The 24,808-nt window shown below is 39.5% G+C and overlaps 1 protein-coding gene across 1 annotated transcript in view; it reads right to left on the bottom strand.

The window, feature by feature from the left end:
* Positions 1–10,387: 10,387 nt before the first annotated feature.
* The window catches only part of spon1a (spondin 1a), a 185,183-nt gene continuing 170,762 nt past the window's right edge, over positions 10,388–24,808 (bottom strand). Inside the window, exons 12-16 of the mRNA XM_016236358.1 lie at positions 18,310–18,480; positions 17,706–17,873; positions 17,035–17,199; positions 15,363–15,629; positions 10,388–11,716 (exon numbers count right to left, since the gene is read on the bottom strand). Coding sequence (XP_016091844.1) covers positions 11,553–11,716; positions 15,363–15,629; positions 17,035–17,199; positions 17,706–17,873; positions 18,310–18,480 — 935 coding nt within the window. The 3' untranslated portion in view covers positions 10,388–11,552. The remainder of the gene's footprint in view (positions 11,717–15,362; positions 15,630–17,034; positions 17,200–17,705; positions 17,874–18,309; positions 18,481–24,808) is intronic.

Here is a 24,808-nt window from a genome sequence, read left to right as displayed (position 1 = left end):
CAGATAGTGATGTTTCAGGTAAAATCATTCTATCAAGGGCTCTCTGGGATCACACTGGATGTTTTCCAAATGTTCCATGGATCACTGCTGAGTTGAATTGTATTTTCAGGGCATAGTCTAGGCTCTTTTGATACCTGTGCAGAGATTGGCTCTGACTAACCCAAGCACTTCTTTGTCCACAGATATGAAAGCAGCTTTGCAGGCATTGTTCGCTCCCTGAAAAATCCCACAATGCACCGCAAAAACTAAGGAGCATCGGTGCTCACTATGCTCCCTTACTGGGAATTACGTCACATTTCTGCGAAACATAAACCACACGAGCTAACTCAATAAATATAATCATACGTGATAGAAGATTTGAAAAGACAAACCATTTTTTTGTATATTTCAACATAAACACACATCGCTAGAAGGGTAATGATCACATCTAGTTAGCTTTTATTATTAATATTCGGCCGAAGTGTTTAAAGAGAATAAAAAATAACATAAAATAGAGATTTGTCCTGCCTGTTGTTGATTAATTACAGCGGTGACATTCTATAATGTTGTCCGTTGACGTTGTACGTAGTCATGTCACCGGAAATTAGGTAATCACTGTCCCAATGTGCAGTGAACCAGGGAACTTACCAGTGACCAAAATCGTGTACACGATATACTGATTCACGAGCTCGGGAGCTGATTGAGACGCACCCACAGTCTGGCTTTGACCATTCCAATATGGCGGACACCTTGCGTGTATTGGCCCATAGAAACAGCAACTAATGTGAGGCATATATATATATGTGTGTATATATATATATATATATATATATATATATATATATATATATATATATATATATATGTTCCTAGACACCAATATTTGAACAATGTAGAAAAGGCTAATCACTGTCTGTCCATCTGAGATTTCAGTATGGAGATAACAGTTAGAATCATGATTTTTCTGTAGTAGTACAGCACACCATGAGTGCACAATAGCACTCCTTGTTATTTGCTTTTGGGATCTGATAGAGCATTTGGACCCCAAAGTGATGCATCTGTTAACATGGGTTCTAAAAAAAATACACACTGTTGTGTGCCGCTGACATTTGCAGTGTGAAGCAGGCATTAGGGTATTTTATCATATTGCTGTTACATCTTACACAGGCCAGGCAATATACGTTTAATGCACTGTCTGACATGGCACATTTCTGTAATGTAGAGCAGCACTACTGTATGCATTTTAACTATTTTTTTTCAAGGGACTGCTCACCCCAAAATGAAAACTGTCATTCACTTCAATTCTGTATGACTTTCTTTGTGGGACAAGCTATGTCGGATCCCATTTGTCATGCCATTGTTTGTACTGCAATGAAGAAAGAGTCATTCAAGTTTGGAATGACATAAGGATGAGTAAAAGAGTCATTTTAGGGTGAACTACTCATTTAATGCTTGATGCTGTTTGGTGAAAATTGTAATTCCAAAAATAAATGAAAAAAAACATAATAATTGTTGTGCCACGCTGGATCTCAGTTCTAAAGATTTTGCGCTACTGATTAACACTATCAGGCTGTTGTTACTGTGGTTCACTGATTTTAAATGAGATTGTGTGATACGATATGCACATATTAGTAACCACCTGCATGTGCTCATTTTAATGTTTACTGGAGGTTGACACGGTTTATCTTTTCAGTGACTGTAAGGGTCAGTGTGACTCTGTGTCGTTTGTGTTTATTGGATAATGTAAATGATTATCAAGATGAAGATTATTCACATTCCCAGAGGGGTTGCATACTGTATAATCTTTCACTGTAGAATGTGTAGATTGTAACTTTTGTTCTGGAATTTATTGGCAATGTGTATTGTTATTAGTATTCACACTGGGTTTCATCTGACATTGTCTTGCTAGCATATTAAATAAAGTAGATCAAGAGAGACACTATATATAATAGTTCAATTTCTTGAAAGATTCAGTGACAGTCTACATTTTTGTAATATCATTATATTCTTTAAAATTTCAGATTTTTGAAAATTGCATTTCAACATAAAAATTATATTTTAGCAAGTCATTTTTGTCACTTCATTTCATACAATATAATATAATATTATATAATTAACTGTCCCACTCCATCATCCTCCATTCTGCATCTGGTAAGGAAACATTCAATTATTCATCATCATTAGCTGCACTGCAGTATCTGACTTTGCATTACTTACCCGCATTTCCATTATCCATCTGTGCCAATAAACTATCTGTGTGGGTTCAAATGTGGGATCTGACAGAAGGCCAGACCAACACCGCCATGAACCTAACAGGCCCGATCCATTCATCGACTCACTTTGCCGTGTCTTCACCGCACCTGGATCCACCACTGCACCAGCCACCTCCATCACTCACCTCAGTGCTTCTTCACTGTCAGTCTACGTTGCCAGTCCCATTGTCAATCCAGGGCCCTACTCTGTCTCGGTGGAGGCCTGCAATGGCATCCTTTGGCAACAGGTTGGGCTGGCAAAACAATCTCTTGATAGTTTTGTAGCTGATTTTAGATACATTTGTGGATGCCCCATTGGTAATTCTTCCATCGGTGAGCAGTTAGATCATTTAAAATAAGGAAAAAGTTATTTAACTAATTATGCTCTGAAGTTTTGAATCCTAGCAACATCCAGTGGATGGAGTGAGTGTTCACTCCTCACTACCTACCACCAGGGGTTGGAACTGGCTTTGTGAGTGCATTTCAGTGATTCGTCCAGCTATCCATTCAAGTCATCCAGCAGATAAGAAATTGCATGGAGGAACATCATGCCTAGCAGTCTTCCTTCCATCGCCAGCCAGAGTAACTTGGCTTACTAGAACCAAGCCATAAACCCATGCAAATTGATAATGCCCATCTCATTCCGGCCGAGCGGCAGTGTCAGCTAACCCAGGGACTATGTTCATATTGTGGCACTGGTGGACACACTATTGCAGCATGTCTAATCCAACCTCCACCTCCTTTGTTACTACGTCTCTGCTTAAAGTTGATGCAGTACAATCAAGGCAAACCATCAAAGAGTTACAGTTTTCTGGCTATTAAACTTGGTAAGTCTCTCCTCTGGATACCACCCTCAAAGAAATGTGCAGATGAGAGGAAAGTCCAGGAAATTGGACACTTCCTGAGAACCTTCTGCCATGCCCACCAGAACTCCGAACCAGTTCCTTGCCTGAGTTGAGCATTCCCAAAGCTCTCTCCATCAACCAACAACCAAACTCATGTAATTCCAATGTATACTCTGTTTCCAGCCTCTTCTCTTCCCATGATCAGGGGAGCAGTCTGAGGTACCGGTCAATCACTCATTCCAGGCGAGCAAGAGAATGGAATGCCATTCACTATTATCTGCAAAGAGAAGTGCACCATCATCAGAGTCATGACGATGCCCAGGGATCCGACACTCTAGTCCACACTGACGGCCCCGTATATATATACACCGTGAAAGAGATCCTGGACTCCTGACGCCTTAGAGGTCACCTGAAATATCTAGTCGACTGGGAGGTTTTGTACAGGTTTTGTACAGACCCAAAGAACAATCATGGATTCCCCGGGATGACATCTTAGATGCAACTCTCCTGACTGCCTTCCATGATTCAGATTCTCAAAGACTAGCTCCACACAGTTGAGGGCGACTGCTGCAGTGTCAGGAACCTCGGGTCATGCCAGGCTCCTCCTTCACCAACACCCAGCAATCACTCTCAGAACCATTGTGATCACACCTAATCACACACATCACAGTCACTATTTGTCTGGCCTCGATTGAGAAGGCTCATTACCATTACCCGCTCTACTTACCTTGTGATTCTCCAGCAATCACCCTCATACTCCAGTCATCTCTCCAGTGCTCCAGCAATCCCATTGTCTTGTTCCAAGTACCAAAGTTACCACGAGCCTACTTACCTAACTCCGAGTTGAGTACTCTCCTGGTTCTGTCTGTTCCACTCCGTCATCCTTAATTCTGCAGAAAACTTCCCATTATTCATCATCATCACCTGCATTGCAGTATCTGGCATTACTTACCTGCATTTCCATTATCCATCTGTGTCAAACTTTCCGGTTTGGGTTCAACTATATCTCTGTCTCAGAGTCTGATATACCCTGACACATTCTATATTAATGTGAATTGCTATACACAACATTACTTAATACTTAGCTGTTAGAACTAATAATAAAAAAATGTGTGTAATTTGTAATAGTGCTGTTATTAATAGTTATTAATTATTAATAACAGCAATATGATAACTGTTAACTATTAATTGTTGTTAACCCTCATCCGAACCTAGAACAAAAGTGTCCCTCGTGGGCCAAAATGACCCAAAGGCCAAAAATGACACTAATTTTATTTTTGGTCCAAAAAGGTTACATTGGTCCATTTTTCTAATTTTTTTTTCAAATTTTTTTATGTAGGTTTTTTTTTTATTTTTGGTGATTTTTATTTTATTCACATTAAAGTCTGGATATTTTTATGAAAATTAGCATGTTTTAGAAATTTTTTCACAAAAAAAAAAATTATTATGATTACAGCCACTAGAGGGGCCTATAGAACCCTGTGGAGATTCTTAAATGAGCCAAACAAGTGAAATGTTTAAAACTACACCAACTTGAAGCTTCATTAAGCTTTCAAATATATCTCAAGGCTTTCAGACATATATAAAAACATTAAAAAAAATTATATATTTTGTAAAGAAAAAAAAAATTATACTGAATTTAAATCCAAACACATGCATATTCATACAGTTTCATAAATATGTAATAAATATAAAAGATACATTTAAAAATATAAATATGATATAAACTAATTGGTCTCTACCCCATCACTCAAATTTAACTGTAAGTAAAAAAAAAATGATAGTCATTTCCCAGCAGAAACATCTTACAAGCTATAATGTGTTTCAATTGGAGTGTGTGTGCCATGTGTGTGTGTGTGCCTGTGTGTGTGAATATGTGAGTTTTTTGTGCATTGAGGACATTCAGCAGTCTCAGCCCTTTGTTTGGGTATGCATCTTTTCTGGATTGTGTCAGATTTTGTATAGTCAAAAAAATCTAATAAATGAAAAAATGCTGTTTTTTCGGACATTCCATTCATTCCTATGGCCGGGTCAAAATTTATCTAATACTTGTGGGTGTAATACTTTTTTCACTACACCCAAATAGAATCCTCGAATCGACTCAGATTTTTTTTGTGTGTGCTCCATGCTCAAGTGTGACAAAATAAAATAAAAAATCATTTTTTTCATAAATTCCATGCTTTTCCAGTGGCGGGTCAAAATGACCAGCGAGGGACACTTTTGATACTTTTTTATAGCACCCACTTAAACTACTCGAATTCACTTGATATTTTTTCATGTATTCCCGATTCAAGTATGACAAATGTAACAAAGTCTCATACCATAAATTAATTTATAGCTTATTAATAGTTACTAGGGTAGTCGTTTAGGTATGGGGTAGGATTAAGGGATCTAAAATATGGTCATTCAGAATAAGGCATTCAAATGTGCTTTATAATTATTGATAAACAGGCAATATGCAAGTAATATGCATTCTAATTATCCAGAAGTTAATAGTAAGAAATGGTCCCTAAACTAAAGTGATACCGAAACGATTAACGCAGCTTATAGGAAATCAGGTGTCTAACCATTTTGATGCCTATACAAAATTGCATTACTACAGAATGCCACAGCTTTGAATCCAGAATTCCAGACTGCTCGTACCTATGATGAAAATTACAGATCTCTCCATTCTTTGTAAGTGGGAAAACTTGAAAAATCAGCAGTGTATCAAATACTTATTTGCCCCACTGTATATACTTTGCTGGATACAGCAAATTATGAAAAAAATAAAGCTCTAATATAAAACCCTACCTATGGCAGTTTTCAAAATGGTTGGATGGACTGATATGATATGATATTATATTATATTATTACTAGAAACAGAAGAAAAAAACTAGACCTAACATCCATATTTAATCTGAAACTGAGAACTGTCTGAAGGCTTCCTATACTGACACTCTATAGCAGCAAAGAAGCAGCTGAAGAAGAATCCTCCATTTAGGCCGTTTAGATTTAAATATGTCAGCAGAATATGAAGTAAATGATTATGAGTAAACACTTGCTGTCAAACACACTATATGCACTGGAGAAAAACAAACCTTCATGAGCGAGAGAGAGCGGCCACTAAAACGCACAATACTGTGGCATATTCCGCTGTTCCCAAACACGTGTGACCATCAAAGCAATTTCTATGGATGTTTAACACAAATGTCAACAGATATCACTGAGAAACCTTAACAGAGCCCTCGCTAAGGCATAGCAGCGTTACCAAATCGACAGCAATTTATGTTTAAAGTGCATACTGAATAATTCAGTCATACTTACACTATCATATCCTCTTACATCATTGTAATTTGTATCTCAGGGGAACTTGAGCACTGATATTTTTGCGTCATTATGTGTCCATATGTTACCTAAATGACAGTACTTGTGTTTGTCTGTTTGTATATACTATGCTGGAGTAGAGCACAGCATAAGCTCAGGCAACATAATTTGTCTAAGAGACTGCAGCCATCACCAACGTTCCCATGGCAACCGCATTTGAAAGGTGCATCACAAACTATTGCAGGCTCATGGTAATCAGGTTAGTAATAAAGAATGCATTTCTGAACTGCACTTGATGGGTTTTCTATTTTCCATTCATGCCCTTCACCCTCTGTATTCACCATAATGTCCTTTAAGGTAGTTTTTAAAGTTGTGTTGCCCCTGAGTGGTAGGAGTGTGAGAAGCATTTCAAGATTTGGACAGGATCTTCTAGGAAAATTTCATCAATCAATAAATCCATCCATTCATCCAATTCTGTCATTTATTTCAGATGGTTTTATGCATTCCACAGAAAAATGGTTGGATGGTTGGACGGATAGACAGATTCTCTGAGAATTTTTAACAGGTTTTGTAAAATGGGGTGGTTCATGTAAAATTATCATTATTATTTTTTTGATTATTTTGATTTTGATTGAATAATTGATTGGTTAATTGTTTGATTCATTGACGGATTGATGTTTTTAAAGGGTAACTGTAACACTAGCTAAGAAATTTAAATTGTATGACTGAAGTATGAATCTTTACAATCTAATTAGCAATAATTTGTTCTAATGATATAGTGTGATAATATTTGAGATGGTGGATTCATATAATTTATTTCTGACTGTTAAGATGATCCTGTAACGGGGTTACCATAACATCCTGGTACAAATGAAATGTGTACTATAGTCCACGTTTTCTAAAGTCATACTTTAGGTAGCTTTGTGTGAGGAACCAACTGAAAACCATAATTTCTTACAAAATATTCCCCTTTGCCCTATCTCTCATTTATCATCAATGCTTGCACATATTCAAACCTGGGTGAATTGTTGTTGTTGTTGTAAAACTAATCCTTTGTCCACTTCTTTTTCTCCCTCTTTATGGGGGTTTACAATCAGTTTTAAAAGCCGTATTCATGATGGCCATCATACACAAATATAAATATAACACAATTAACAAATAGTTCCAATGATAGGTAAAATTGCATTTGTTAAATCATTCTAAATGTTAAACTTAAAATTAATACTCAGTTGTCTCTCCATGTACCCATATCTTGTGACTTCAGTCATTCCTCATCCAAAATTCTAGTGACTTGCTAATTTTGACGTGTGACATCAACCAAGTCACTCTGCCAGAATTGCTTTTCACACATTTTGCAGGTTTGAGGCCCTTCCACACTTGATGGTGTCACACACATTACCTATATAAACTTCTCATGAATGCTGTATCTCAGTGTGAAAAGAAGTGTGGGATTAGCAAATTGAAACTAGGCAATTTCAAAATCACACATAGTTTGCAGGCACATCTGAGCGTGAACGTTTACAGGAACGGTTGTGGCACGTCCCTTTATATGCTGGATCAGATGGCCAAAGCTGGATCTGAGAGTTAATCACAGTCAGTATGGTTAAGATTTATACAGAGCTCAAACAGAGCTTAAACTGCATAGAGAGAGCATGCATAAGCAGAGAAACAGATCTGTACCTTCCCAAAATTTCTTTGGGCCAAACAGTTAACTTTTCATGTCTTGATACCTCCCTCTAGTGGCCAAACACAAGAGACACAGCTGCGTTCACAGGCAACACAACTGATTTAGAAAATGTTTTTTTTTTTTTTTAAATCTTGTTAATATTAATAATAATAATACTATTAAAACATGAACTCCAATTTAAATTTCAATGCAATGCAAATTGTTCCAAAACATATAGTAGCTTTCAAAACGAAACACTACAGTAGAATCATTTACAAATGTAGCAAAATAACACCCTGAAACGTTTAAAGAAATAAAGCTTGTATCTAGAGATTAGCATGTTTACACAAATTTAGACAAACATAGATACACTCACAAATGTTCAAATGATGTGTAATATAAAAATATATATATATATTTTATTTTTATGCAGATAATATGCAACTCTGTGGAGAAAAACAAACGACAAAGGGCCCAAGACTAAGCTTTGTGGCACAACAAATGTGTTATTTGCATGTATTTGTACTGTTATCATCTGTGGAGTTATATGATGATACCTTTTGCACAAATAATCAGAAAATGGATTAGGCACTTTGTTACATTTCCTTTTATTGTAAAGGTGAAATATTCAAAAAAGTATGAATCATGTCAGAGGAGCAACAAGGAAGAGAGACAACTACAAAACATCTACGCAAGACTTTGGTAAGAATAATTTCTTATAAAAAGGGGGGTTATCAGAAGGTTTGATAAAACCAAAGCAAATCAAAATCCAACAAATTAACACATTTCAGTTAAATGGCGTCTACCTGTCTTAAAGTGGGGAACAAAATCATAACAGATTAGTGGGTCCTAGACAGCATTCATTTCATACATGAGACATAGAAAATCCTGGAATGGCTGGGTATATGTGCTTTTAGTAGTGAAGAAAATTACACACCGGAGAAAAATCATCACAGGATACAACAGTTCCATTACTTATTTGAACTGGCTTATGGCCATTATCATTATTCAAGAATAGTATATTTTCCTACAGCAATTTTACAGTAATCTTGTAAAAGTAAGTAAAGCTGGTTTGCAAACATGGCAATACTTCTGGGCAAAGAACATATTAAAATCAAACATTACTAGCTCTATGGCTTGATTTACAAAAGGGCAAATATATGGACAAAGTATGCAAATATAAGTGACTATGTCTTGATTTTTTGCCCAATGACAGACTGTTTAACAGCAGATGTTACCTTTTGAGTTCTCTCATAGTGCACAAATGTTTATGCTGGGGAATTTGGCTATGAAAACCAAATATCTGCTTTCAACAATTCAAGTTAATATTTTTCTCGTCTTTATTTGAAAGTAGTATTTAGTATTGCAGTGCTCCCCCAAAATATTAAGACAGTGAAAACTTAAAATGTATGATTGTTATTGTACACACATACTTCTGGTTTACTATCCTTGTGGGGACTCTCAATAGGCGTAATGGTTTTTCTACTGTATAAAACGTATTTTCTATTGCCCAACACCAACTCTAAACCTACCCCTCACAGAACACCTCATTCTGTATGATTTATAAGCTTGTTTCCTTATGGGGACCTCAATTTAGGTTCCCACAGTGACACAAGTCCCAATAAGTCAAGGTGTAAGTCAGGTTACTTGTGTAAGTGTAAGTGTAAGTCCCCACCAGGATAGAAAAACATGTACACACACACACACACACACACACACACACACACACACACATACACATATATATATATATATATAAACCATGGGCTATTTATTTTAAACATTATACAAGCACATTTTTCAACACATCTGTTGGGATTTAAATTATTAAACAAACAGATATGGACTACAGTTGTTGTACTCTGCTACTTGTGTGTAACTTGTACTTGTGTGACATTTGTTTTCAGTGTTTTCAGATGTCATTTGGTTTGATATTGTATCTTCCAGTGCAATGAAAAATCATACTTTTCAAGTCTGATTTCAGGTGTCTTTTTTTTGGCCACTATATACTGAGGAGCTAAGTGAAATATATAAAGTAATAGTCATTTAAGATATCAAAACAGAATAGCACTCGTTAGATGCAAGTAAACAATTTTGCAAGAAACTGTGCAATATATCAACGCGATCTCACGAGCATTTGTATTTCACGTAAAGTGTGGTTTTATTTACCTACATTTGCATAGACAACAAAACGTACAATACTGATGTATTAATAGCATCTAAAACGAATTATTTACATGAAGAAATTTACAGACAAGCATGTATATGAATAATTAATTAATAAATAGTCTGATTTTGCATTTATAATCAGGTTATGTTTTCAATTGGATCAAACACAGTTGACATTCAATTTAAAAGGATTACATAACATTACATATTAAACTAGACTACACTTTAAAATCTTAAAATGAATATATGCATTTGAAGGAGATATGTGCACCATCACGGAGTATATTGGAATACGATTTTCAGTGATTAACAGCTTCTGCTGATACTTCTGTAAATTCTACTCTAAACCACACACACAACTATTATATTCTGCCAGAGTGTACTGTGACTGAAATACATTAGCCACTTGGACTGCTTTGGTACTGCATTTTGACAATTTAACAATATATAAATTATGGTGCACTTATTAGTCTGTTATCTTTATGCTTAGGTTTGGGGTAGGGTCAAGGGATCTAAAATCTATCTATAAAATGGAAAAAATTTTAATATACAAATATATTTATGACATAAAAGATTTTTAAATATGTTACGTTTCTATAGCTGTAAATACATAATAGTGTTTAGATTTTATATGTTGTTAATATGTCCATATTGTACGTTTCAGTGTCTATCCAAATGTACAAATTTAGGGTTTGAGTTAGTTATTGTACCTCAAAATTTTACGTTCTAATACCTACATTTAAACAAGACCTTGATGAATACTGTGCATACGAATAAAACAGAAATACAACTCCCAAACTCTGGATATTTATGGCCATAGCATTTCTAATCTCCTGAATAAATGTGAACATGGGTACCTGCCATAGAGGGGAGGGAGGGCGATCACTTCACGTGATGTCTGACATGTAAGACAGTGATTAAAAAAATTGTGTGTGTGTGTGATTGGATCACAGAGTATAAAAGGAGAAACTTGTTTTGCATTTCATGTCAGAACACATTAAGCTTTAATATGACATGATCCTGCTTGTGAAAAATCAATCTTCAAAAGAACTCCCCTCTTCAAAGCTTCACAAAGAGCTGTTACTCTCAAATACTAATGCATATTAATACATCTGGATTTGTATAGTACATTGCAACTCTGAGCACCCTCCCTTTTGGTTTCCCATTCCTTTACAGGCTAGACAATTTTCTAGAAAATAAAAGTAAAAATAACTGACTACCTGTTGCAGCTTTCCAACCCGAAACAGAGGGCATTAAATATATTGCAAGACAGTGTCTCACAGTCTGTTCATAATCTAGATTGGGTCCCATCACACAAGCCCATTCAGTACATCCCTAGCAAGGATGGACATTGCAGGCCCGTATCTCCTTTCGTTCTTTACAGCTAGTTAGTTGTGCATTCTTATATCTCTTCTTGGCCGTCATTAACCGCTCCTGGATCCCCCCACCACACAGCTTGGTACAGTCAGTCCATGCAGCCCACGGCTTCATTTTGCATCCTGTAGGAATAAATTTAGACCAGATACAACAGTTGTTAGTGGCAGTAAGATCAATTAATCATCTGCCTTTATATTCAGAGACACTGTCTGTAGTGGTTTTGTTATGATGTTATGAATTAATAAAGGAGAGCTTTTCTATCATCTGTAGATGATATTAAACAGAATTACATTACTAACAGAATTGTAACATCTGCAGTGGTGATATTGTGATGCTGATTTGCCATCGGAAAGAGTGTTGACAATTGTAGTGCTGTGATGCTATGATGCACAATTACAAATTTATTGACATGTTGTAATGACGTGTAATTTAATGTTATGTCTATGATGGAGTCAAGAAAAAAAAAAGAGCTAGCCATGATGGTATGATGTTGATGTACTAAAAAGAGCCCCAGTATCCATAGTATCAATGTAATGGTACAGAAATACTAATGAAGAATGTCTGCATCTGTAGTATTGATGTTATAATTCTAATGTATTAAAATACAGTGTCAGTGTCTTCAGTGGTAATGTTATGATGCTTATTTGACATGTGTATAAGTCATATCATGATACTAATTTTCTAAGGTCAGTATATCTAGCGGTGATGTGATGATGCAGAATTGCTAATGGTGAACGTCAGCAGTAATGTTACACTGGCTTACTAACAAAAAAAATGCTGACATGTAATGGTGATGATTTAATTGAAATTCCACCCAAAAATGAAAATGTTCTCATCATTTACTAACCCTCATGCTGTCCCAGATGTATATGATTTTCCACCCAGATGTACAGTATATGCTGTTAATAAAACGAAGGACATGGTGATTGATTATAGGAGGTCCCCACCTTGTCCTTTGATGACAACAATTAAAGGTTTAGACATTGAAATTGTTGATACTCATAAATACTTGGGGGTGGTTACTGACAATAAGTCGAGTTTCCAACCTATTTTTTTGTCCATTTGCAAAAGGAATCAACAGAGGAAGTTAAGTTCAGAGAGGAAGTTAAAACACTTTAGAGTTTGTCATACTATGATTATATTGTTTTACACACACTTTTATCATATCTGTCCTTTGCTTTTGTATTGTGGCTTGGCATTGGTATGGTATTTTAAGTTTGACAAATACAAATGGTTAAGTAGCCTTGTATAGGTAGCAGGGAAGATTATTTGTGTAGATCAGATGGGTCCTTTAGAAAATGTTCATAATTATGTACTTAAGAGAGTCCAGGTTATTCTTTGCACTGTTGACCACCCATTACAAACTGAGTTTTAGGGTGTTGCCATCAGGCCATCATTTTAGAGTGCCTTTAAGCAGGAACAAAAACAATTATTTAATTTGTGGCTGTGGCATTTACGCTATCGCTATGGAATTGTTCTGACCCGGAGAAGAGAGTGTACTATAGTGTACAAAATCTATAAATGTATTAAAGGGGTGGTTCATTGCGATTTCACTTTTTTAACGTTAGTTAGTGTGTAATGTTGCTGTTTGAGCATAAACAATATCTGCAAAGTTACGACGCTGAAAGTTCAATGCAAACAGAGATATTATCTTTTACAATTCTGGCAGTTGAATGCCTACAAAAACGGCTGGTAGGGCCTACAATAATTCACTTCCCGGGTTCGTGACGAAACAAACACAGATAATCCCCACCCTCGGGACAAGGCAACAAAGGGGGCGAGGACATGGTGCGCTGTTTTAGCGAAGAGGAAGAGAAAACTAGAGGTGCACGTAAAAATCTATTCATACATGAATCACGATTCTGTCTTCTAACGATTCTAATGGATTCACAAGTTTCAAAATCAATGTTCTAAAGCAGCGGTTCTTAGTACTGTTCCTCATGTCCCCCTGCTCTGCATCTCTCTCTCGCTCTCATTCAGCTCAGCTCCAACAATGAACTGTTACAATTATACAATTATTTTCACATACACTCTTAAAAATAAAGGTGCTTCACGATGCCATAGAATAACCTTTTTGTCTAAATGGTTCCATAAAGAACCTTTAACATCTGAAGAACCTTTCTGTTTCACAAAAGGTTCTTTGTGGTGAAAGAAGGTTCTTCAGATTATAAAAAGGTAAGAAAGAGATGGTTCTTTAAAGAACCTTTGACTAAATGGTTCTTTGTGGAACCAGAAATGGTTCTTCTATGGCATCGCTTGAAGAACCTTTTGAAGCACCTTTATTTTTAAGAGTGTAGCTATGAGAAGTGTTAAACATGGACACACGTGCAGTTGCTGTGATGTATTAAAGCTTTAATCAGGATAAAACTGTATATTAAAAGCTAACATAAGCAGTAGCATTTACAAATAACAGCGTATCTAAAAGTATGAGACAACAACAAACAAAAAACATAGGCCTACCATTAAAAGCCGTGCTTGCACAGGTTCTGTACGATCCTCTTCAATAATTTCCTCTGCTTCTCAATCGGGCTCAAACTGATAAGCAATATTCACAACGCCGTTGTTTACAATACAACCGGAGCACATGCCACTGAGGTGAGGGGCGGGACGATTAGAGCGCACTAGAGACGGTTAAGCCAATCACAACACACTGGGCCAGCTAACCAATCAGAGCCCATCACCTATTTCTGAGGGAGGGGCTTCATAAAAGAAGGAAATGATCAGCACGTTTCTCAGAGAAGGGACAGAGAGGTGTGGAATAAAGGTAAATTATGTGAAAATTTATGCGTTTAAAAAACTTAAGCATTGACACATGTTAGACTGAACCCCATAAACACAATCAAGCCTAGAAAAAGAACAGTGAACCACCACTTTAAGAATATACTCTGGTATTTTTATGTGTTTTTGAAAATTTTATTGTTTATATTGTTTGATTTTTTGCATGTCAAGTCAAGTCACCTTTATTTATATAGCGCTTTATACAATACAAATTGTGTCAAAGCAGGTTTACAGTGTCAAAAAGAAAAATTGTTTGTCAAAAATGCAAGAGGATAATAACATCAATAATTTTTAGTATATAATACTGAATAATTTTTCAGTTAAGGTCAGTTCATTGATGATTCAGTGATGTCATCATCTAGTTCAGCTCTCTTCCAATAGTGTTTGTGCAATCAAGCCAGCAATATTCCAGAAATTAATCATCCTCAACTAAGCAAGCCAAAGGCGACAGTGGCAAGGAACCAAAACTCCATCAGTGACAGAAATTGAGAGAAAAAAAAATCTTAGGAGTGGGTATGTATGTTAGGTATGTAATAGTTATTTGATAGGTACATGGATGTGGTTAGTGTTCTGGCATGTAGCTGCAATCTTAGTTTCCCTAAACATGACAATAAAGCCGAATCTGAGTCCATCTGTCTTCTTCTGTGGAACACAAACAGTACTCAGACTCACTAGATGTGAGTCCTTATAACATTAATTAAAAAATGTAATTGTTTCACAACAAGCTTACATCATGCTTCACAACATGCTGGCATTCACAGCATGCTGACAGCTGGAAGAGATTATTTGTTTAAAAAGTAAAAAAAACAAAAAACAGATGACAGATGACAGAGGCTTTCTAAAGAGAGATCATTTTTTCTAAAAATCCCAGTTTGTCTCCCACAGAAAAAAGAAAGTCATATACATCTGGGATGGCATGAGTGAGTAAATTATGAGAGAACTTTAATATTTTGGGTGGAGTATCCCTTTACAGTGACGATGCATGTTCACCTGCGAGCTCATCAGCACTCTCCTCCCTTCCCTGTTTGTTCCTCCTCTTCTTACGGTCTTCCTTGCGCCTCTTCCTCTCATCACTGTTTAAGCCTCCTTGATTACACTTCTTGATCTTGCATGTTTTTCTCTGTGTGGTCTCAGGGCACGGATCCCCACCAAACTGAGGCTCCAGAGTGATCATGCGTGTATGGATCAAATGACCCTTCCCACAGGATTTACTGCACTCTGACCACTCGGACCACTCTGACATCACACAATCCATAGCTAGAAGAGAACGACATCAAAAGAGACAATATTCAAACAGAGAAATATGACATCATATCTCAGGGAAAATGTTATTAGTTTAGAGAGGATGTTCATTATTTATGTTTATTTTTTCTATATTTTGTTTATTAGGTGCTGTTGGTTCACATCAAAGCTGTCTATCTTTCCTATGTATTTCCAATAAAACATATTTCAATCATGACAGCTCTCTGAATAGTTTTATAAGTTAATGTATTTGGTCTTGGCACACTAGATCTGCTATGTACGCTGCTGTTGCAGAGCAAGTATGGACATGCTACTGCCAGTAAATACACAGACACACTGCTGTGAGCATGTAAAATGTGCTGCTGCTGCTGCATGAATAGGCATACATAAATCGAATAGAAGATCTAGATAGGTGGATCTGGGGAACTCTAATAGTACGTTGCAGGACCAGTTTACTGTAAACACTGAACCAGATTATTTAAATGTTGAGCAAGCAATCTCATTGGCTGCAGGATCAGCAGAGGTCAATCAGCTTGTGCCATGTACTGTAGTAAACAATATGATAGCTGGCAAATTGCATGCAAAGAACCTATCTGCCTGTGCCATCTAGATTGCATGACTCAACTAGAAATGTAATCTTAATGAAAAATAACATGAACATTTAAATTAATTAAAGTCATAAAATGAAACCTTTGTCAAGACAATTATGGAAATATTGTGAGTCTCTAAAATACATAAAAAGGAAATCTGCCACAAGAGGCATTCATTTGACAGAGTAAATGTATTTATTTAAAGAAACCAAGGCCTCCTTATCTTATTGAAATGCACAGTACTACATTTATTTAGGTTTAAATAATACAAATAATATAATATGTGTTTGTATTGTGTTTCTAAAGGTTTTTTTTCATTCAGATGAGTAAGAATTCTGGGGGGGGGTCAATAAAATGATTGAGAGTGTGATATTGCAATTATGCAACAGTTTAATAATAAGAAGCTGATTGTGTAACTGAGAAATCTTAAGTCCTGTTCCTGGAGATACACACTTTGTTCCAATTTGCATATTATCTGCACTAAATAGTATCAGAGATTAGAATTAGTGTGTCCCAAATCATAACAAGCTGAAGTGAGTATCCCACAGATACCCAGATGGTCTACTATTTCAAATGGGGGATGGAGGTGGTGGGTGGGGGATTAGCTTGTTATGACAATTTATCACATTTTTTTTTTTTTACGTAAGGAAGGAAGGTCACACAGATCAGACTTCAACACTACTTCTCCTGAATCCACTCTCACAATTACAACTAACTAACTAACTAACACATACACACACACATACTGTGCATTTGTTATGTTTGATACCTTTTAACTGTTATGTTTGTGTGTGTGTATGTGTAATAGAGAAAGAGTATGTGTAACTCACGACACTCTGGCAGCATGCATTTCTCCATCTGTTCCAGCTCCTCGTTGCATTCTCCCAACTCCACAGGTGATTTGAGCATACGTTGACGTGTCCGTGTGCCTTTACCACACGTCACACTGCAATCGCTCCAGTCTGACCACGGGGACAGTAAACATGGGATTGTATCTATACACACAAAAAACATCATAAGCATCATAACACTGAGAACTGCAAGCATGTGGGTGTGTATTCTGTATAAATATGCTAATGTGGGCATGTATGTGAGAATATGTTAATGCTGGCAGTTTTTTTTTCTTTGTGAATATGCTAATATTGGCATTCATGTGAATTTGTGTGTGAGCAGTGTAATGTGAGTATTTGTGTGTGTACATTATATTAATTTTCCCTAATAAATTTGTATATGCTATGTGTATTAATAGGTTACTATGGGTGTGAATATGTTTGTGAGTGTATTTTTGTGAGTTATGGATTTGAATATGTTAAAGTGGGGTAACGTGTTCACTACTTGTGTTCTGTGTGAATATGTGGATATGCATTTATGTGAATATGTAATTCTGAACATGTTAATGTGGCTCTGTAATTATGCTAATTCATGTCTACCTAAACATTCACAGACATGCACTGCGTGGGGATCTGTTAATGTGCTTGTGCATGCGAGTGTTTGCACTTACGGCATTCTGGCATCATACACCTCTCCACTTCCACCACTTCAGCCCCACAAATGGAGCCATCAGACGGGGGCATTTTCACCATCCGCTCCCGTCTTTTCATGCCAAGCCCACATGTGGCGCTGCATGCATCCCATTCACCCCATTCAGTAACCAAACAACTGCTTGGAGCTACACAAGCAGAAACATATACAGTACATATGATTGGAGCAGAGAATCCTGTTAGGAGACCCTTTATAGCCATGAAGGATCAAAAACAAAAACAACTTTTAGTCTATTATTAAAATATGCAGGAAAGGTTTGGCTGGTTAGTTTCAGGCAGTTAGGCCCAAATATGCTGAAACTAGTACCTATGTTTTGTTTTGTTTAAGTAACAAAAAAATCATAAAAATAGCCATGCAACAATCAATGAATGAGGATGTTAGCTGAAAATTCAGTACAGTATATTGGGTACAGGAACTTTAGGTGCAGGAAAATCCTGCACAATTGGCAATTGACAAAAAACTTGTGATTAACTTGTGAAGAATCAATAAAATTACAACTGTACACATCTGTTAGATTTCAGTGAATCTTATTTGTTATGAGTCCATAGGTAAATAATACTCACAGCAGTCCTCATTGACAGTGCATGGCTCTGTCTCTTCAGTGGGATGGGTGCAAGCAAAGCCATCATCAGGAAACTGTTTTACATAGCGCTCCCTAGAGCGCACACCTGCACCACATGACATACTGCATGGTGACCATGTGATCCATTCTGACATCATGCAGGTGGAAGCATCTGTAAAAGTCAAGGTTCATTTTGTTATTCATGTCCTTGTTCAAAATTTTTTAACATTCATCCATCAGCCCTGCTTGAAAATACAGATACTATTAGCTTAAGTTGAAAGATGTTTTGGAATAGTGGTTCCCTTCTGAGGGAACTCGAACTGTCCTCTAGCGGTCGCTATGGGGAACACCTTCAGTGTGACCGGTGCCTTAAGCAAATGTCTAGACATGACAATAACATTGGCCAGTGACAACCTATGACGTCACTACCGGCGCGACTACAGTATAAAAGGGCGCCGATAGAACACGTCATCCTCTTCTTCGTCTTCACTGCCGTTTGTTTATGTTAGCAGCCAAGCATGACTAGGATTGCATATTCTCTCATCAGAGTCTTTGCTCTGATACCTGATATTTCATATGATGTGTGTGTGTGTGTGGGAGAGAAACGAGCACATTCAGCTCGAGAGGGAGTTGAATGTGCTCATTGCACTCATTGCGCTTATGTCTTTGTGGATAAGTGTGAATTGAACATGTTTGACTCACAAGGAGGTGGATTGTGCTCATCGGGATGCATTCGCAGGACTACTGGTGAGTGTTTCACCCTTTACCCGAGACTCTAGACAGCGTTTGCATAAGTGTGTTCGCCTCTTGTGGAAGTTGAACAAGCTCATAGTGACGCATTCTCAGAATTTTAGCGCCTGAACGAAGTGGGTTTAGATCCCGCGGGAGCTGAATACATGCTGCACATTGCGGTCGCGGTGAGAATTCACTATCACCTGCGGTTCGAGTCCCGCTCTTGCCGATGCAATTAGTCTGACCATTTGCAGAGTTTATAGGCAGAGCATTGAAGGGACCTGACAATATAACTGCACCCTGGGAACCCATGCTGTGTGCCTTTACTTTCATTTAAGGGTTGTATGGCTCCCTGTGAGCCTCCTCTGTCTGAGAGTCGGGGTTGTAGGCCCCATGCATTGGGACCTCGCCCCGCCCTGGGGACCTCCTCTTTCTCAAGTGTAGGCTTGCGAGCCTCCTTGATGCTTGGCCCTGAATTGAGCCACCAGCTCCTTACCCGTGAGCGGGTGTGGTTGAGTACCATGCTTTCTGGGGTTAGGAGCTTGACTGTACTCCCCTCATGCTCCTGAGGGCCACATGGGAGTACGTCACTGACACAGAACCTGGTTCCCTTACCCTGGTATTTTACAGTTGTGCAGTAACAGTCCCTGTTGCTGAAAGTCCCTGCCTTTCAATACTGGGAAGTAGGGCTCACCATGGGCCTTCCCTGTTGAAAGTCAGTAGATGAGGGCCCTATCTGGTAACTCTCTCCCTTTGCTCTGGTGAACTCTCACTTGCTCTCCTTAGCCCAAGTTGAAGGTCAACGTAGCCTTCTTGATCCTCTTGCGTGTCTAGGTTGAGCTGATGCTCCTCATCAACAAGTAGGTGTAGTTGAGCATTCTGCTCCATGGGTACAGGAGCCTGACTGTACCTCCCTCACGCTCCTGAGGGCTGCTTGTGGGTACATCTCTGGTACAGAATCCTGGTTCCCTTGATAGCAGGTTGCTAGGCCTGTCTTACTGAGCCTCTTTGTCCATACCATCACTGGAGAACCTTGACACTGAGCCGTTCTTTAGGAGCCTCCTTGGTCATCAAGGTCCCAGAATAGCGCTGCGACCTCGGGTTGTTAGGCCCTCCGGTTCTTCTTGAGGTGGTAGCTTCCAGGTTGAGCACGGCAGTACTCTTCTAACTCTCAAGTGATGGTCCCTGATAACCTTACTGGGTGTTCTTGGCTTCGAGAAGCCACCCTGGCCAGGCTGCTCATCAGGGCCCTCATTTATAAAATGTTGCGTATAAACCATCCTAAATTTGTTCTAAGATCATTTCTCAAAAGTGCATAAGTGCGATTCAGAGAAAACGAACATGCACACAAAAATACGTGCGTACGCCTCTCTTCCAGATGTGACTTTATAAATCGCAAATTATCTTGAAATTGTTTGCAGCTGACTGGTGTCAGATCTCTGCCTTGTAAACGCCCCTAAATAATATCATTACCATATAAAAGAGCATACGCCAATATCCGACTTTCTATGCTTGAGAATGACGAGCACAAAGAAAAAAAAACTTTACTGAGTCTGAAATTGAGGTCCTGCTGGCGGAGGTAGAGGTTCGTGCGGGAACGCTTTTTATTTAATAATGTGTAATTATTCTGTGGACAAACAATGTGTGTGTGGTTATATTTTTTCTATTGCCAATTATCAAAATTACTACTTCTTGAAATAACAGAAATAACAATAATAATAAGTATAATTATAAAACAATTAGGTTTCCAAAAGAAAGAATAAACTACGAATTCAAGTAAAATTTTCAGTCATCTTATAAAAACCTGCATGTGATTTGGCATTTCTTTATATTTACAGTTTACTAATGCTGCTCAAATGTGCCAGTAATGTACTGATACAAAAATAGATAGTGTATTTTAGATAAAAACAGTTAACAATGCTATTGAATATAATATATTAAAATCATTATTGCACGACATAGGCCTATTATTATAGGCTACAAAACGTATCCAGGTTACGTATGTAACCACGGTTCCCCGAAGGGAATGAGACGCTGCGTCGAAACGCTACGGGAACGCCTCCAGCATGACCACGCTCTGAATCACATGTGTAACCAGTCCAATGGATGGGCGAGATGTCACGGGCAGGGTGACGTAGCGACCAGGAAGCATAAAAGCACGTGCAGTGAAACCGGCATCAGCTTTTAGGAGTGAAGCAAGCGCTGGCAGGGATACCGGAAGTATGGCCCTGAGACGCAGCGTCTCATTACCTTCAGGGAACCATGGATACATACGTAACCTGGAGACGTTCCCCTTCAGGAACTCGAAACTCTACGGGAACGAGAATGCCCACGCCGCCAGACTTGCAAATCCCTGCCTAGTGTGGAAGAGCACAACTAAGGTGAGAGAAAGGGAGCCAGGAATGGCTAAAGTAGGCAGGGCCCACCGTCCCGAAAGCCAACTTCTGGAGGAGTGAGCCTTGACCCCAGAAGGAGAAGGGAGATCAGAGGGCTCAAGGCTATGGAATTGCATCCTGATCCACCACCTACCATAAGCTTCTCTGGCTGGAGGCCTCGGCCTCAGCGCACCGTGGAGGAAATGTGTAAGAAGAGGGTGTCTTCCCACTGAATGGCCACCGAGAGGGGCGTGGTAGGCCGCAATGGCTGCCACGAAGACCTCTAGGGTGGAATGGGTCAACTCTGCGGATAAACAGGGCTGAAGGAACTCCAGAACTGTACCAAATATATCATCTGAGTCACAAACAAGTCCACCTGAGCCTGGCCAAAGACTCTCCAAGTCTGCTTCACCCCTCGGGGTGAGGCATCTATTCCCTGGGCCTCGGCCCCTGCCTTGACAGGATGTCTGCCCTCACATATATAAAAGACCACTGCTGTGTTGTCGGTGCGCACCGACACATAGCGATCTCTTAGGCCTGGGAGGAAAATTTTCAAAGCTAGAAACACGGCCAGCATCTCCAGTCAACTTATGCACCACGTGAGATGGCGGCCGCTCCACAGGCCGCGGGCTGAGCAGCCACTCATGACCGCTCCCAACCAGTGAAAGATGCATCCATCGCTAGCATATGCGGCGACCAGGAGCTCCCAGAAACAGGCCCTGACATAAGAACCAAGGTTTCCTTCACATGTCTAAGGCACGTAGGCACCGCCGCGTGACCTTGAGCATGCGAAGTGGGTTTCCCCTCAGGGAGAACCCCTTGGTCTTAAGCCACCACTGTAGGGGTCTCATGTACAGCAGGTCAAAAGTAACCATGTTGGACGCGGCTGCCATCAGACTCAGCAGTCTGGAACTGCTTGACAGTGAGTGACTGACCGGGTGTGAGTGTGCATGGCCAAAGGAAGAACTCAGTGTTGGTAAGCTTTTGCCCCTTCAAAAGTAAACCTCAGGAACTTCCTGTGATGAGGAAGGATGGCGACATGTGCATCTTTTAGATCGATCGTGCCAAACCAGTCCTCTGACTTGATCTGAGACAGGACTTGAGTGCGAGCGTGCTGAACTTCAGTCGCCTGACTGAGCGGTTCAAATGACGCAGATCTACAATAGGACGTCACCCTCCATCCTTCCTCGGAACGGTGAAGTACCGACTGTAAAAACCGGACTCTGCTACATGAGGAGGGACCACCTCGATGGCCTCCTTCCTCAAAAGAGTAACTACTTCTGTTCCATGACCAGAGCCTGCTCGGGACCCACCATAGTGGGGATGACCCCGTTTAAACTGAGGCGGAGGAGAACTGGATTCTATAGCCTCACTCTACAGTGTGCAGGACCCACTGAGACACGTTAGTCTACTAAGGGAATCGGTGTCTCGAGACTGACCTCTGGTGTAATCAGAGCGGCTAGCGGTGCACCGCTCTTCCCCAGAGGGGCCTGCCCTCCGAGGTCCTGAGCCATAGCATCAGGACCCTCATAGTTGAAGTCTTCTCTAAAAGTGATGGTCCTCAGACCCGCGTCATATGCTAGGAAGACTCGACTGATAGAACCAGAGCCTGCTCAGGGCAGGACCCAAGGAGGCATGCTTGGTAGGGGCTCCCACACCGCCCGGTGACATTCTAAGGGAACCAGTGTCATGAGACTGGCCTCTGGTGCACTTAGAGCAGCTAGATCGGTGCCCTGAAGCGGCGAAGCGGCAGGGGACGGCTGTACTAGCTGCTCTAGAGACGTCCGTGGAGGTCGCGAGCTTCTTATCACCACTACGTTTCCGGGTGGTAACTGAGAGAAGCGCTCGCCGGAGACCGCTGCGCCCTGGAACACCAGCAGCATTGGCAGACCGATCTCCTGAGGGCACTGAGGAGAGATGGGCACCGTGTAATGTGGTGTACACCGCTCTTCCCCCGAGTGAGCTGGCCCTCAGAAGTCCTATAGGCCGTGGGCGTCAGGACGTTTTAGACGGAGACTATGCAGCGAGAATGACGGTCCACAGAACCGCCTTCCGCTATAAGCCTTCGGCCTGGGAGCGCCACTGTGACTCTGCGGAGTACAAGAAGTGACGCCCCCAGAATGACGAGCTGGAACATGGTAGGTTGGGACTAGAGACCTGCGCGGGACGAATTTTTCAGTCCCACTCCCGCAAGATTCTGTCCCGCACCTGCCCGCTCCCGCAGAAATATATCTTATTTGGTCCCGCTCCCGCCCGCGACATTCATGTTTTGTCCCGCTCCCGCCCGCAAAAGCCCGCATAAAAGTAATCTATATCGATTTTTTTTCAGTACATCGAAGAAATTTACATAAAATGTTTCTGCAATATCTCCTAAGCTCCACAACATACCAGCATAAACGCTCCAGATAGAATATTTGTTATTTAGGCTAAGCATAAACATTCACATTCACAAACCACTGTTATTTTTAACAGAAAAGCAAGCATGTGCTGCTGCGTGCATGGTTTGGCATGGCAGAATGCCAGCAGCGCGCTTCCTTTATTATCACTAAAAGCTGAGATCTCAGTTAATCGCGATCTCATAAAGCTCTGTTATAACACATTAAATATATGCACAATGAATCTTTCACAGTGTCTACACTTCGTGTGTTAAAATTAGAGGATTCCTGAGCATGCAAGATTCTAACTTAATCACCTCTGATTGGCCATTGCGTTCCAGAAACCAACAGCTGAGTCTGTGATTGGCTACATTGCACAACCTTTTAAACACGTATTATAAATAGAAACTATGTCTAGCTTGCACATGTCAATCATTTTAATGTTAATATTAGTTGTTCTTTTTGCTTTTGTGCAACAGATGAATAACAATTTATATGTTTTAAACACTTTATGTTTAGATAATTTTTATTTTGCGGGAGTCCTGCAAATAATTTTATTCTCCCGCATCCCGCACACACACGGGTCTCTTCCCGCCTGCACCCGCACTCGCCCATCACGAGTTGGCCCGCGCCACACCCTGTTGCGTTGGGTCCCGCGGGAGTGCAGGTCTCTAGTTGGGACTGCTCCCGCCCAGCAGCCCCTGCTGACTGCCTCAACCTCCTCAGAGGAAGAGAGGTAAACACGTGCTCTTAATCGAGAATTTTTTTTATCCCAAGAGCCCCTGTATATCTAACTTCTCATAGTTCGATAAATACTTAATTTTATTTCTCAGAATCAAATGCCATCAAACAACCAGACAAGTAAACATGGTCTAGTGTGATAAGATTCATATCAAAAATCGAAAATGATATATCAAACTTCTCATAGTCAGATAAATACTTAATTTAATTCCTCAGAATTAAATGCAGCCAAACAACCAGACGAGTAAACACGGTCTGGTGTGATAAGATTCATTTC

Source organism: Sinocyclocheilus grahami, unplaced genomic scaffold (assembly GCF_001515645.1).
Source record: "Sinocyclocheilus grahami isolate Dianchi unplaced genomic scaffold, SAMN03320097.WGS_v1.1 scaffold489.1, whole genome shotgun sequence".
Lineage (NCBI taxonomy): Eukaryota > Metazoa > Chordata > Actinopteri > Cypriniformes > Cyprinidae > Sinocyclocheilus > Sinocyclocheilus grahami.
The sequence above is the reverse complement of the archived record's forward strand: the minus strand, read 5'-3'. Positions and strand labels throughout refer to the sequence as shown.